General features: G+C 44.8%; 1 protein-coding gene across 1 annotated transcript in view; it reads left to right on the plus strand.

Annotated features, from left to right (window-relative positions):
* LOC118785797 (nck-associated protein 5-like) overlaps window positions 1–16,149 on the plus strand; it is a 191,486-nt gene that overhangs the window by 113,416 nt on the left and 61,921 nt on the right. The window contains exons 5-6 of the mRNA XM_036540733.1: window positions 7,053–7,143; window positions 11,220–11,420. Coding sequence (XP_036396626.1) covers window positions 7,053–7,143; window positions 11,220–11,420 — 292 coding nt within the window. The remainder of the gene's footprint in view (window positions 1–7,052; window positions 7,144–11,219; window positions 11,421–16,149) is intronic.

A 16,149-nucleotide genomic window follows, 5' to 3' on the forward strand; every position in this document is an offset into this window, starting at 1 on the left:
GTGCCATCTTTCATACTCCACACATTTTTGATTTCATGACTTTTATGTAATTTTATGCATTTTTCATCCTCGAGTGGTTTGGTGCCATTAGGAAGAATTTGCATAAAGTCACCCATTCGCTTTTGATTGTCACCCTGAACAATGCATTAAAGTATGGAAAAAAATAGGCCTATTTTTGGAATTAATGGGAAATGTCAAGGTTTTAGAGACCCTGAATCTGACAGTACAGATGCCCAGCCCCTGACTCACTCGTGGGCTAACTCTACCATGTCGCCATACACACTTCCTTGAGCAGTTCAGAGTTCAACAGAAAAAGCCAACAGTGACCTGTTTTAAAACTTCTTAATGCTAACTCCCAGCGCTAATGTGCATGAAAATACACCCTGGGGTTCTGTGCCTTTTTCAAAGGGATGATGGGACAGAACCTTGTGTTTCACGTGTTGAGCCAGGGGTTTCGCTGTGCTAACAGTCTAACCTGGAGTGAGGAGACACTGTACTGAATTACACATTTAGGTGGGGAAAAAACAAAACAAACTTTTAAGAGGATTGAGGGCTTAGCCTGCCCTCAAGCGATCATCGTGTGGGCAACTGTACGCTCTTACAGCAAGCAGAGGGAGCTTTTCTGGAAAAGAAAAGGAACAACACTAAGGCGAGGGAAAATCACAGAATAATGGAACTTTGAAAGTGCTGAGTTGCCCAGATGCATTCAGGATCCAGGGCACAGATAAGGCGATTACGTTTATCCATCAACTGACGATCACGCGTGGGGCGTACGTGACCCCGATCTCGGAGCACAAGTGACCCATTGTTTCCTGCCCAGCAGCTTTCTAGCTCTTAATTGTGGTGCTGTCAAAACTGATTGACGGGGGCCCAGGGGTAAGCTGAGCTCCTAAGACAGTGGTTGACGGAATGAGTGCTTGACTGCCTTTCTCCCCTCCATCGGACCGTGTGCTGCAGCAGCCAGGTAGGGTGTTATCAGCGTTGTGGCGGGCCCGCTTTACCAACGAAAGCACCAACTCAGGCACAGTGACCCATGGATTCTGACCAGGCCAGACCCGATGCATTTGCCAGATCATGCAACGTCTTGACCGTTCCTTGTGGTCACATGCATTTTGTTGGATCAGACCTACGATTGGCAAACATTTTGATGGTTTTGAAAGGTTGCATACAGCGTGTGAAGCTTAAATAGTGAAAGCCATCCGCGCGGCTTTGAGAATGTCTGTGTGGGGGAAGTACAGGATGGCGTGCAGGTTTGGAAAGTTTTCTGTCATGATGCTGTAGGCTTGAAATAATTGGGAGTGGAGCTCTCTGATAGAGCAGCCTTGTCTGTCGTAGTGTAGCAAGTCGCAGTGCGTGGGCGTGCGAGACTTACGTGCCATGGGGGCAGATGTGAGAATCAGCCAAATCGTCTTCTCCATGATTACAGATTGAGTCATCGAATGATGGAAAAGTGTACAAACTTGCAAAAGTAAAATGTCTCGTATATGTTGCTCCCCAAGCTGAGATGGTACACCCATCCCCTCTAATGATATGTACAGAAAAACCTGAAGTAGCCAGAATAAATATCCAAATATGCAGGTAGTCAAGTTGCTTTGTTCTAGAAAATTCAAGTGCTTTTTGAACTGATACTTTGGCTGCTGCTGCGTAAAACGGTTATCCTGGAACACAGAGAATTTGTTCTTAGGAGTGGGGAGGTGGGGGTGGGTATCCCCATCCTCATCCCCATCCCGATCCCCTCACAGCAGGGTCCGTCCTCTAGCTGAAGGGTTTAACCATGGGACATATGGGCGGCGACAGGGGGGTGGCTTTTTTTAGATGTGTATCCTGTCCTGCCAGGCTCTGGCCAGAGGGACAGTCGTGGATAAGCAGGTGGCAGATGACCGAGAGGCCATCTAGGAGAAACCCAGATGCGCCGAGTGGGACGTGCCTAATTCCACACTGGACTGAGGGCTGGAACATGCCTTACGCTGGTCCCAGAACCCCCCAGGCTGACCTCATTCCCGACCCAGCCTGTTTCAGACTGCGGGCCCCGCAGGTGGGCCCAGCCTGGGATGTACCCCCCAGAACGTGGACGCTAACTCATGGATCTGACGAATGTGTGTGCCAGGATCATGGTGCTGTTTAAACAGAGCAGCCTGGTTAGAAATGGACAGCCGTCCAGCTCGAGGTGAGTGGCTGCTTTTAATATGTGTGAAGATGATTCAGTTTGACCACAATGAGCGCTGCCACCCATATCTCGTTGGGTATGTTGTTAATACGTCACATTAATATGTTAAAAAACGTGGTGGCTTTTAGCAGAATAGGCGACCAATTACACATCGCAAGCAAACCCAGAAAAGATAAATGATTCATGAGGAGAAATTCAAGCAGTGACGTGTTCCGGGTTGTGGCTTTGTTTTTTTTGAACAGCTTCATTAGTAGTTTTTAGCTGTGCCAATCAATCCATTGAAGTGGACAGAGCTGGTTCATTTCCTCTGACAGGTAATAAAAATTAATTTCAGGCTGTGTGGAAAGTCCGGGCAGGTTTAATGACAGGACGTGAAGAAATGTGTTGGTCAGAAAGCCTGATGCTTGAAAGGAATAAGTAATGTGGGGGTTTAACAGACGGGGCAAGGGCCGATCACCGCGGGCAGATTTGGGCTTTCCGGGGGGCCTGTTCCGGCACTTTTAAGGCCGATCCGTCACAGGCACCCCTTTTAAATCACTAGACAGCGGAAGGCCTCTGCTCACTCAGCCCCCACATCAAAGTGCACATAACAAGCTCGATGTGCGGTGGGTGATGGGTTAACTCTGTCCGAACACGCTTGTTCCTTTTACCTGCGGCTGGAATGGACTGGTGGCATAATTACGTTTCCTGTCTGCTGGCAGATGCTGCTAAAATGCAAAGTTGTCTGCGGTCTGGATGCATGGTATCAGGACATTGAAGCCTCTGAAGCCATTCGGATTCTACACCAACCAGTATTTACAAAACACAATGCTACACACTTCTGTTCATTTTTGTGAAAGGTTCAGTATTTTATAAATACAAGACAAAGCTCTCAGATGACTTAAACTGTTCTCCAACGCTTATGCTTCTCGGTCTTGCTGTTTTGTTCTAAACCCTCATTGGTACATGTCAGTGAAGAAGGTAGATTAATCAGATAATATCTTTGAATGTCCTTCAAAGCTACACACACACACACAGTTATTGGTATTGAGCAGTATGTACAGTAGTAGTGAATCATAGTTTGATACATAGCTGATGTACGAAAAACAGGTATAAAAGACCAAACCACAGAGCAAAATGCCGTGTTTTATCAGCAGGACTATCTTATTAAAGATGCTCTTGGAACCTCGGTAACATCTGTATGTGCAGCGCACATTGGAGTAAATATTTACTTTATAATCTTGGTAAGAATTTGATATGGCATTTGATTAAATATTACCGCAAAAATGTGGAATTGTATTATGCACTCAGAACAACTTCCCTCTCACTCCTCAGTAATTCCTTTAGTAAATAGCTTCAGAAATTTGCTAGAATTTAGAATCACTGCACCATCAAAATGCGATTATTTGGGGCTAATTATCCATGGCACTCCTATTTGCAATGTTCCACTACATAAATCACGCTAGAAATGTGGTGGGGAATTAATTGAAAATTCAGGGCTTTTAAAGATGGCACCAATTCGCAAATGAAAACGCCTCTTCACAGATTTGCCCTGGCATGTTTCACACACATGACAGAGAAGTGATTGAGCATCGTATCTGTCTGTGCTCATACCCCTGTGTGCAATTTTCCCTGATAAATTCATATAGAGCTTGAAGCCAGGGGCACTGAGTATCAGTGATTTAATTTCATAGGTTTCAACATGCACATTGGGGAAATCCTATGAGAATTTAAAACCCAGGAAAAGTATTTGGTTGGAGGCCCTAGGAATACACATATAATGTGTAATTATTCATCTCTGATGAGTAATGTATGTTTAATGATAACTGGAAGGTCAAGTACTGACCATATTTATGGTTGCCTTTTAAATAGCAGCCTTAGAGCCACGGTCAGTGCTGACCAGCCTAGCCTACAGGGTGGCTGAAGTCATGTAATTATGGGATATATTGTGGTGACAAGTTGACCTGTTTCGGTCAAGTTAAGCCCTCTCGATCTGATCCCTTGGAAGGGGCCCAACTCAGGCCAGGCCTCCATGGATCATTGGTGGGGGGGCTCAATTTGCCAAATGCCTGCTTAATTGAGACATAAGCTGACTCATCACACACCTAACACCAAATCTGGCACGTGATTTGGAGCGCTAACATGCAGCCGCGATCCCTTCTATTATTTCCCCACCTGCACAGTTTTCGAGATACCTCCTGCTTTTCCACTATGTTTCTGTTCACATGGTGAGAGGAACTCAAAACTGTTGATCTTCCCTCTAAATTCCCAAATGAGCACATTGGAACATTAACGCTGAGCTTGCCGATGGCAAGGCAGGATCTACTAGACAACTGTGGATACTGCTTGCCTTAAATCTGCATTTGCACAGACTCATGTTTACTCATCCCTCCTCACTTTGCCTGCCTCCCTGTTTGTGTACTGCAGTAAACATTGTTTACAGAGCACACAGTTTTGTAGATGTGAGTGAGGTGGGTTGGCCAGACGATGCTGACCTGGCTACTATGAAGCAGACAGAGATGTACTATACACAATGCGGGGCTAATATCCTCCATCTGGCCCCGTTTCCCATAGCGTATCAACATGCAGAGATCACCGCCACGGCTTTACGCGCCTTCCAGGAGTCAACAGGCGTTGAAATCTGTCTGTACGGTCGGTGCCCAGATGCCTCCCTGGAGGCACTTTAATCACCCAGCGTGTTTTTGGCCGTCAGAGGGATGCGTCATACCACCTGGAGGGGGAGTGGAGGCCGTCCCCCGGGGTGCTCTGGGGGCGCTGAATCATGCCGTGTCGCAGTGAGGTAGCTTGCTGTCATGGTTCAGGTACATTTACATCATAATGAGGTCCCCCGTCTCCACACGCACACACGCGTGCGCACACACATACATAGACACACCTCTCCACTCACACATACACAACACACACATACACACCCTTTGACACACGCCCACTCGCACACACACAAACATCACCTTAAAGGGTCCTGAACATCAGGGAGCAGCTTGGGAGATCAAAGAGTGAGAGAGCTCAGCTAAGTGCCACAGGGTCACAAGGTTGGTGGGGGTCGTGTCAGCACAGCAGTGTGTGTTGGAGGGCATGGCATGTCTGGCCTGTGGCTTTTCTCAGCTCAGTGAGTTTCACTCACTGTTGAAGCCGGTTGATTTTACCTCCCTTTGCTTAGCCACGGACCTGCTTTCTCCACCTGTCTCAGGATCTGTCACAAGACTTACCCAGTGCTGTCCTCTAAACTGTTATCAGTAGTTCACCTTACAGTTATCATTTAATACATTCACTAAATCTGATGTCTTGACAGTAATTGAATGCTCTCTATAAAAAGGTCAATATGTTCTTGAAAACCAACCGTGGGGAAAGTGTTTGGCTAGGCATATCAAGCATACGCTGAGTTAGTGGCTATTTAGATCCATGCAGAAAGCCTTGTGAGGATGCAGTCATATCAGGTATGGATGTACAATTATATTTTTTGATATTCACATATTCTCAGGCTCGGAGATTGAACAATTAGATAGTCACCACTTTTTACCCTGAGCACTGGCTGAAACTCCCATTCCTTCTATGTAAATAATGACTCACTGCAAAGAAATCTGCATTCACTGACACTTTTTTCACTGACAAAAATTAAAAATGTCAATGAATTGCCCGTTTTGTTATGCAGGGCTTTTGGGCCCTCCATCATAAATATTGATGAGAATTGATAAAACTCTGGAGTTTTCTTCCTTTTTCTTGTTAAGATTGAAAAATTATCTCAATTGTGGAGTAATTGAGTATTCAACCATTCTAATAATCAGCCCTGATATGAAGCGGGTCATCCTTACAGTCTGCTACACTGACCAGGTCAGAGTCTGTGACGTTCAGGCTGTGTGTGGTTTGGGCCGGCTCTGCCGATCCGATCCAGCAGCTCCATCCGGCCCCGCCAACCCCAGACCCCTATTCCATGTTGTGTGGAAGATCACAAATGGGAATAAATAACCTCCTAAATGTCACTGGGCATCACACTGCAAACCCTCCACCCCCGACAGACACACACACACAACTCCTTTGCATCCCTCTGCTCTGAAAGGGAATGAACAGTAAAATAAATAAGGAAAATATGGAAATTAATGAAAATATCTCGGAAAGGTTCCCAGTGCCGCAGTCACCGCTCCCCATGGCAAGTGTCCACAACAGTCACGTGCCACGCCGCTCAAATTTTGAATGGACACAAGCGGCTCACCTTAATGCAGTAATGCTGGGCTTTAATCTCATGTTTGAAAGTGCTGTCTCATCTCTAAGCCTGGGTGAAAGCAGTGACAGCTTTATCTCATTGTGTTAAACGAGAGCGCATGGTCGCCTTTTTGCTGAGTCGGAGATGAGACTAGCCAAGCTCTCCTTTACTGATGCCAGGGCCAGTGTTCACCGATGCCATTGGGCTCGGACCCCTTCAGAATGCCTCGGGAGCGTCACCGCTGTGATCAGTGGCACTCTGAAGCTCAGCGGATCCATGCCGGATTCACGGCGCGGTCGCAGTGCAGTCACTGCAGGCCCCTGTGCTTGCATTGCATGGACGTAGCGGGACAAAGAGGAGGAGAATCACAGGGATCCCTCTTTCACCTACAAGGCCTGCCCAGTCAGTGCTGCCATCTGTCGAAAATTAACTCATGAAAACTATTTGCTGTACCCACAGCCTTTGAAAATGACATCAGATCCAATGCAGGCTCAGCTGTCTTTGAGACAGAGAGAGCCCCCTCTCCAAAAAGAATGTAACCCATAGTTATCCACAGGTTGTCCCATGTGATGGTATTTCTGTGTCATGTGGCCAGCAGCAACCAACCTAAGAATGGGTGAATTGGATTGTGTGTAATAATAGCGCCTCGCTTGCAGCTGTTCTGATTGGTTCCTCTCCCCACAGGATGGAAGAGACGGTGCGTACGCTACTCCAGAGCCAGGGGGCGCTAGAGCACACTGCAGTGGACACTGTGGACCTCATGAAGGCCTACAAGGTATGGGAACCCCCTCCCCATGCTGTCATTCATACTGTACAGAGCCTAAAACTTCGTTAGACTTACAATTTCTTGCTTTCTTATCTGTCTGTCTGTCTGTGTGTGTGTCTGTGTATCTATGTGTATGTGTGTATTGTGTGTGTGTGTATTGTGTGTGTATATGTGTGTATTGTGTGTGTGTGTGTGTGTGTGTTCATGTGTTCATGTTCATGTGTTTGTTTTTTGGAGGGGGTGCTCCAAAACTTGCCTAAAACACAGTAGCCTTCACAGTGTAAGGTGTCTGTCAAGTCTTGAAATAAACCCTAATGGCAGTCTACCATTGGAGATAAAATGCTTTTGTAAAATTCTGGGACCTGAATGACCTGAAAAGTGATTTTAAAGTTTGTCGTTATCATATATAAGCTCATCGATGCCTTTGTCCTTATTTGGTGATGCATGAGGTTGCTGTTCATAGAACTGTCATGGCAACCAGTATGGCTGTCATGGTCACGGTCCGAGACACAAAGTTTTTTGTGGATGTCCTGAAAACTTACATGGGAGTAACAATAGCACAAAGCCAGAAGAACACCATTATATAACAATCATAACATTATTAATAACATCAATAACAGAATCAGATATCCAAACTGCCTCTGTATATTTGTTCATGTTATGTACCATTATAAGGCTGTTTTGTTGAATCTGTTGATTTGTCTCTCTTTTAAAAAAGTTCTTAATTTCAGTGCTATATTGCTGCCTTGTTATATATAGTATTTGTCGAATTGAATAAAAACGTACTGGGGCCATGTTCCAATTTGCAGACACAGACAGTATTGCACAGCTTGCAGTCACCATGGACACATTTTTTGTGCACTTGCAAAGACACTAATATATATGATGTCTGTGCAGCTCTTTAAATAACAGGAAATTCACATCTAAGCTACTAATAAGTAGGACATAAATAGAGCCCTGTTTCAACGGGAATGCACCCCACTGTATGAAATGTGTATGTATGTATGAAAAACAGTACAGCGAAAAGAAAAACCTTAGGTAAGTTTTTGTTGAAGTTGTGTGTTAAGTAGATGTGCACGGCTGTGCTGGGTACTGTGGTCCTGAAAAGGCTGACAGAACGTGAGAGCGGCCCTGCATGTTAAACAGCATTGTGCCGTCCTAATCGAGGAGGACGTCTGCTTTCTCGGGACTTCTTCCGCTAATTGTTTGTTTGAAAGTAATTGAGATGGATAAAATTCGCCGGGCGGAGTGCTTTACCTAATTGATTTGTGGTCATGGTGTCCTATGACCATCTTGCTGCGAGATGAGCAGGCCCTCGGTTTCATCCCATAATGCACTGTGCCTTTTTTGTGTCCACTGATACCCCTAACGATCGATCCCTCAATCCACTGTACTGCTGTCAGAAGATGCAAATAAGGGGCATTGAGGAGACAAAAAAATATTGCTCGCTACAATGAACAATGGGGCGATGTTGCATTACACATGCAAATTAGCCTCTGAAGTCCTAATGCATATTTAATTAGCCGAAATATCACAGGGGCTTTTAAGAGGGCCCCTGGGCCCCACCGGGGCTGTTAGTGTCATGCCAGGACGTGGCTTGGAAATGTGAGAGGAGATTTACGGTGTCTGCGAGGTGTGATTATTTAAATGATGGTTTTAAAAAGAATACCGCCTGGCTGTCAATCAGCCCAAGGGGATTATTAAAGGCGGGGTTAGAATCTGGGCGTTGCCGGGCCCAGGGAGTGACCTCACCAATTCACAACAACCAGCACAGCTGTGTGTGCTATGACTAGAAATACCTTCACACATGATCTCTAGTCATGGGAAGACGGCTATACAAGCATGACTGCTGTTCACTCATGGGAGCCACAGACATCTACACCGCTGACTACCACACCTCAATGCTATTTACTTTTAAACATGACTACAAGTCACATCTAAATAGAAGACAACCAAGCTTGACTGACTTCTACATAAATGACTGCAGACAACGACAGATGTTTAGGTATGGCTTCTAGATGCTAAACACATCTACAATGTACTATACACCTCTAGAAGTGTACCTACTGATCACTTATGACTGTTACACACTTTTGCATACTTGTGTGCTTCATCTTTCTCCCTTTGATACATGCGACTACAAAACACTTTCAAACATATAAGCATAATACTATGTGCGTATGATTGCCACTCAACTCTACACATGTGACAAAACTACACAATTACGGGATTTAGGATGTGACCACTCCATTGCGTTTGTGTGACTATGGCTCAAAGGGCAAGTACATATTGTTAGGTATGAGTGCTACACACCTCTTCAGAGGGTGACAGCTATATCCAGACCAAAGCTATTAGCAAAACACACATTAGGGTTCATAAATACCTCTGAGCATGCTCGTGCCCCCTAGGGGGTGTCCTTATCATGGGAGGAACGTTCAGGCTTAACACAGCTCAAGTGCCACATCATAGTTAGTGCAAGGAGATTCAGTGTGGTTCGCGTTTCAACTTCCAGAACTGCAAATGGAAAAGAAAAAAATATCTTTATAGCATATAGTATATCCTTTTTATTTTTTAAATGGCAGACACATAAAAAGATGATTTAATTGACTAATATGCCACAAAACATACTGTAATTTGTGCTAATTTACAACATACTTCAACTCATAACTTGAAAACTTATTAAAGATTTTCTTGATGAAATTTTCATGAGCTGTCAAGGTTAACATACGGACACAATAAAAAGACCGTTCCACTGTTTTAGACTTGATTATTATTTTTCATCCACATGTCCCAGGCTGTTGTGAACAGGCCATAAGTAAGAAACAAAACGTTTCTCTTTTTCCCCCATATCGAATTTGAGATAAAATATATAATGCATTTCTACGAGGGGCGAGGCTACTTTCAATGCATTAAATACTGTCGTGTGGAGCCGAGCCCATCCATCATTGCTGCTAGCCATAAGACGAAACGGCCTCTTACAGCGAAAGGCGTAATCACACTTGACAATTAACTGTCGGTTAGAGGACTGAATGAAAAATGTGGCAAGGTGTGTAGCCATATATCAGCTGGGAGCCACCAAAGGCACTTGGGCGGACCAATAAAAAGCACCCCCCCCCCCCCCCCAAAAAAAAGTCTGAAAAGTCTTTCAAAACCACTTATCATAGCAAGGCCTGTTGATGTGCCTGACATTTCTGCAGCAAATGTCCTGATTTGCCTGTTCCCTGCGCAAGGCATGATCAAACCTTCAGCTTGATTCAAGACATTGAGTATGGAAAAACCCAAAAAATTCCAGACCTGAGTTGTAGCAACCTCAGCTCTTTACTTTCTTTGTCCTGATTTGAATTTGTCCCTCTCTTTGTTTGTGTTATGGTTTACCTTAGTGCCAGTACAAAAGACCTTTCTGATACATGGTAAATCTCTCAGTAAATTCTAGAATCTTTTTACTTGATATTTTTACATGTTTACTGTAATTCCCTCCCTTGTTTCGTGAGGATTTTGTATTTTTGTGGCATGTGCTTACCAGATTTCTCAGTTGATATGCATCTAAATCCACATATACAGTATCTTGTTTCTGTATGAGTCTTTGATTGGGTGGGGGGTGGGGAGATTGGGGAGGAGGGCCTGACCCCACTAAAGATTGAATTCATCCCCTCTGAGTGCCCTTTCAGATTTATGTACATCAGCCAAAAGGAAACAGCGCTGGCACCGCATTATTGGATGCATGTGCCAACAGGGGTCAGTAGGAAGGTATCTGAATGTTTTGGAAGTCAGCATAGGTGGTTCTGACTCCCCAGTCGCTGCATTTCGAAGGCCCAGTTAGATGAGCATGGTTTGTGAGCACGATCTCTGGCAGCTGGTCTTGAACAGTTCCGTGAGTCTGGGCACCATGCTTATCTCCCGTCTCGTTGCGTCTTCCGAGTGTCAGTGCCGGCATGTTGGTAAAGAGAAAGAGAGATGCACTGCGAGACGTGCTGTGGGCACCCAAGGTAATTTCCTCTGGTGGCGAAACCAGAGAGACGCAGTGAGGGATTAGGCGATGTTTTTGACACTCTGCTCCTCTCTCTCTCTTTCTCTCTCTCTGTCAGGATAAACTGTCGGAGGAGGTGCGGAAACAGCGAGAGAGCCTGGAGAGGCCCGGGCCCCTGCTCGGGGAGATGGGTGAGCTGGGCAAGGCGGACAAGGTGGGCCAGGCGGGTGAGGCAGAGCTACAGTACGACTGCAGCGGAGCCGAAGGGGACAGAGACAAAGAGACCAAGCTCCTCCTGGAGAGGCTGCGGGCCCTGGAGGTGACAGAGCAACCCTTCCTCTTCCTCTTTAGCCACATTCTCTTCCTCTCCATCTGTTTCCACTCCCTCGTTTTCTTTGTACTATCTTCTGGCTCTGTTCACTTCTTCCTCAAAGTACTTTTGCTATTGTCTTCGTCTACCTTTCTGTACGTGACTGTGTATCATGAAAGGGGGCAACTGGATTGAAAATTTAAAAATTGAGTTCCTTGACAGTTACATTGATGCCAGTTTCTGAGGACTGGCTCTGAGGCAAGAAAAGGAACTATATATCTTATTTTATATTAATTTTGCAACCATTCTGTTACAACTGCAAAAGTTTGGTAGAGTTTTCCATTGCCTTTTATTGTTTTTTGTTCCTCTTCCTTCTCCTCTTCTTCAATGTCCTCTTCCCCTACGTCCTCTCCCTCCACTTCCTGTTCTGCTCTCTCCACTTCCTCTTTCTCGTTCTCTGTCTCCCCATCTTCTTTTCTTCATGTTTCTTTTTCCTCCTCCTCTACTGACCCGCTACTGAGCCGTCACCCCCAAGCACAGTTTATCGAACCCCAGCATGAATCCTTTCATGAGGAAAGCAATTGTAATCCAGAGGGGTGCCTCCACTTAATTCTTCCCGTCACCTAGAGAGCGAGTCTTAGGCTTCTCCTTCCATCTCCAAATGTCTGCAGGACACAGTCACCAGTGTCCCCACTTAAATCACTCAAGTCATTATTCCTGATTCTCTCCAGCTGTGGCTGCCAGACAGCACTCCTCAGATCTCCAACAATATTTAATTCTGACTGAATCCATTAAGAGCTTCAAAGTAATTACACCCAGGGCCAGGGGAAGTCAAATACCAATTACACCAAGAAGGTCTGTAACATCCAAAGACCAGGGCGTAAAAAAAAAAACAAAAAAACAAAACCATAAAAATCCTTGTACTCCTAGGCCTTGTATGCCTACTGCATTTGAAAACACATTAGGCCGGTAGAGTCCCCACCACCAAAGCCTACTCAGAAAGGAAAAGCCAGGAGTATATTGTGGGAAGGGAATTTCAGCCAACAGACAGTGAGTAAAAGTGGTTGCACCTTAAGGCAGGGCGTGTCCATACTCTGTTGATGAGCCACACAGAATTTTACTGCCAACAGCGCCACAATCAATCTGCATAAATGCCCAGGGATATTAACTACTACACTGACACTAATGGCGCCTGAAGGATAATTAGAACAAAGTACTGGTAATTGCATGTTGCCTTACGTTATCTTGCAGAGAGTAAATCTCGCGGACCCGTCTGGGGGAAGCGAGAGGTGAGAGACCATTACTCAAACGCTACATATTCGATGACTTTATCAAAACTTATCTGCCGCTTTAGAGTCTATATTGTTGCGTCGGTGATGAATGCTCGCTTTGGGAAAGCAATGGGGAAGGAAGATGGGTAATACATCAATGCCTTTGAGTTTATGTATAAACTGTGCCCACATTACTTAGGGATGCCAACATCCTCTCCTCTCCTGTCAAACAGATACAATCCAAAAATACGGATAGCTGTGTGCAGCTAATGAACAGCAGGGTCGGCTCCCGGGGATCAGAAAGTACCTGCAGCTGCTAAAGTTGCTTAGTGAAGAAAGGGGAGGGCATGAGGATTGTCAGGGCTGTGATTGGTCATCCTCCTGACGTAGCTGTCTCACCCAGGTGTCAAGCACAGAACGGCGCTTGCAAGAAAAAAACAGTCTGGCAGGACATCATTTCTGACCTCAAGCATTTTTTCCCCCCACTTCATATTAGGAGCATTTAAACGGAAGGAACCGCTTATGTTCTGCGCTTGTATTCAGGTCCCAGATCTACAAGGCATCATTCAGTGTAAATGAACCAGTAAAATATAGACATGCTACAGTAACACCTGATGTTAAAAACATGGTGTACATTCAAAGCTGCATGTTGATGAGCTAGGGCTGGTGTAGGAAAGAAGGTGAAATCTGCTCTCAGAGGTTCAGGTTTCTATTCAGGGGAGGTTTGTTTGTTAAGGTCGGTAGCAGATCAGAGCATTTTTGAGTTGAGAAGGCATGAGTCTACTTCTACATGCCATGTTGGGCTGAGAGGCAATGGAAACAAGCTTGGGGGATCTAGGTTGGCATGGTGGCCCAGAGGACTTTTGTCCCAGGCCTACAGCTGCACCCTCTTGGCATAGTCACCCCCTGGGAGGAAGCCCCAGTAATGGAGTCAGCATGCTCAGATGTCTTCCTGTGGTGTTGCCAGTAGGGATGTAACAATATATCAAATTTCGCGATATCGCAATGAAAAAAAATGTGTCGATACTGTCATGGCACTGTGACGAAATCTACCAGGATAATACATGGTTCTTTCGCTAGTATAGCTGCGTTCTACTATCTCTCTAAAATGGTGTTGTTTTTGTTTTGCAATTGTACCAGTGGCAGTTTGTTCCTTAGGGCAGTCAGGCGACACACCACCAAAGTGGGAAAGGGAGGGAATTGTTCTATCACATTCTACCACAGTGATATGCTAGCTGTGACTGTTCTAGACAGCTTGTCCTGCCTCTGAATATCATGGTCCAGTCAGCGTCAAGTCATGTTCCATGGAGTACTGCCCCTTTCGGGCGATTTCAGTCTGGTTGAAAATTGCCCAGATCACTCTGATAGACTCTCATGTTAAGGCAATTGTTTTCGAACTGCAGGCACTGCAATGCAATCTGTATGGGTTCCGGGTGGGCTTGCAGTAACGTGCTTTCGTCATACGTAACCTGGTGTAGGGATCGCTGGGGCAACTCAGAGCAATTCTATCGTCTCATTAAGAGAAATACTGTTCAGGCATCGTAGTAATCAGGATGAATTGGCAACTAAAGAATTAGGACCACCCAGACCAAATTTAAGCATCAAGCAAGTCTAATCTACAAAGGGGGGAGGAGGGGAATCATATAGCCAGGGATTTTCATGGAGTTGGTATGAGCGGAAAACATGGCTAGCAGGCTGCGAAGTAGCTAACGCTTTGTTTGCAATGTGACAATGTCAAGTTAGCTAGCTGTTAATTTACACATTGAATGGGTCACCTAAGCCATTATCGCAACAATTGCTCCCCCTAAGAGATTTGGCAGGAGCCACCACTGAATTGTACATACATAGTTCTATCATTCATTGCCAAAGACAATTCATGCCAATTTTTGCACATGCTTAGGTCATGGCTGGCTACCTTTATTTTATTTTATTTAAGAAGGAAAGCAGAAGAACTTTAAGTTAAAAGGAAAAACAAATTTTATACAAATAAAAAATACTGATTTATTATTTAATAAAGGACATTTTTTCTAGTCAGAATTTTTCTTCGTTTTTTAATATCGCGATAAATATTGTATTGTGGACTTTTTATCGTGGTATTATCGTACCATGAGTTTTTGGTATCATTACATCCCTAGTTGCCAGGTTTTGGTCCATGTCAGCACCCCAACCCCTCTCCAGGATTCCCCAACTGTGAATCAGTGAGGATATGGGGTTTCCTCTGTTCTCAAGCCAGGTGGATCCTGCTACTGCCCAATGCTGGGGGGAGAGAGAAGACGATGAGCCCAGGGCCTCTAAACTACACACGCAATGGCGCCTTTAACAGCGGTTAATAAATTTATGTCAGGCATGATTCTTCATGTTGTTCTGCAAGCTTTGACAAGGCAGTTTTTGTAGTTCCTCAAATTTTGACGAGTTACATGGTTCCTCATATGAACAGGTGAGCTGTGTTATTTAGTTGTCAAACTTTATATGTTGCTTTATAAAACTTCCTCAAAGTGCTGCGAGTTGCCTTTTGTAATTCTTCAAGCACCACAGGAAAGCTGAATCCTAACTTAATTTTGCAAGGCACTGCTGTTTCTGCCACTTCCTAGGATGAAGACTAATGAAAAATTTTTCACTTTTACAGCGACAGAACAATATAGAATTCAATACAACTGTATCAATGGAGTAGTTGACGTGCCATACTAAAACTTTATACAGATTTAAAGTCAACATTATTATCATTATCATATATTATAATATGGGCTAATTTTATAACTTAGCGTTGCTTTTCTCTTTTGTTTTTGAAAGCTACCATCTCTGTGAAGAAACTGGTATAATGACTGGCAGCAAATGGAGATCAAGTCTTATTATAGTAACAAGATGAGTGCAGATTCACAGTTGGGGAACCCTTAACATGCATTTGAATATCCTGTTTTGTCCCTCTAATGAGCAGGAATGCAGTGTGAAATGACAGCGACGGAGTATGACCAAGTAGAAGCTCATTTAGGGAGGAAGTGAACAATGAAGGCTCACCCACCCGTTGATATTTGAAAGCAAAAAAGCACTGGAGGTGCCGTGACACCTCAGCACAAGCACTCAAAAATATCCTTGCCACCCCCCCCCCCACCCCGCCTCTGATTTATGAAATGTCAACGAGTGTCGGAGAAGAGCCTTATCGGAGAGTGAAGAGTCTTATGGCGTAGCCTAGGGATGACTGGCACCCGAACGGAGCCTTAATTAACTCCCATACAGGAGCAGCACGGGCTCCCTCTATCGCACCTCCACCCTGCCGGTGACCAGCTCTTCACCAGGTTCCAGCCCCAACAACGTTAATGATCTGCCAAAATAAGTCTCTTTGTTTTTGGCCAAAGTTGCTTGCAAGCAAATGAACAAAACAAAACAAAATTAAAAGACGCTTGCCTGGCCTGAAAACTTGGATGTTGGCTGGATCAAAAGGTTGTGGATCGAGCACCAAAGGTCAACTG

Source organism: Megalops cyprinoides, chromosome 11, assembly GCF_013368585.1.
Source record: "Megalops cyprinoides isolate fMegCyp1 chromosome 11, fMegCyp1.pri, whole genome shotgun sequence".
NCBI lineage: Eukaryota > Metazoa > Chordata > Actinopteri > Elopiformes > Megalopidae > Megalops > Megalops cyprinoides.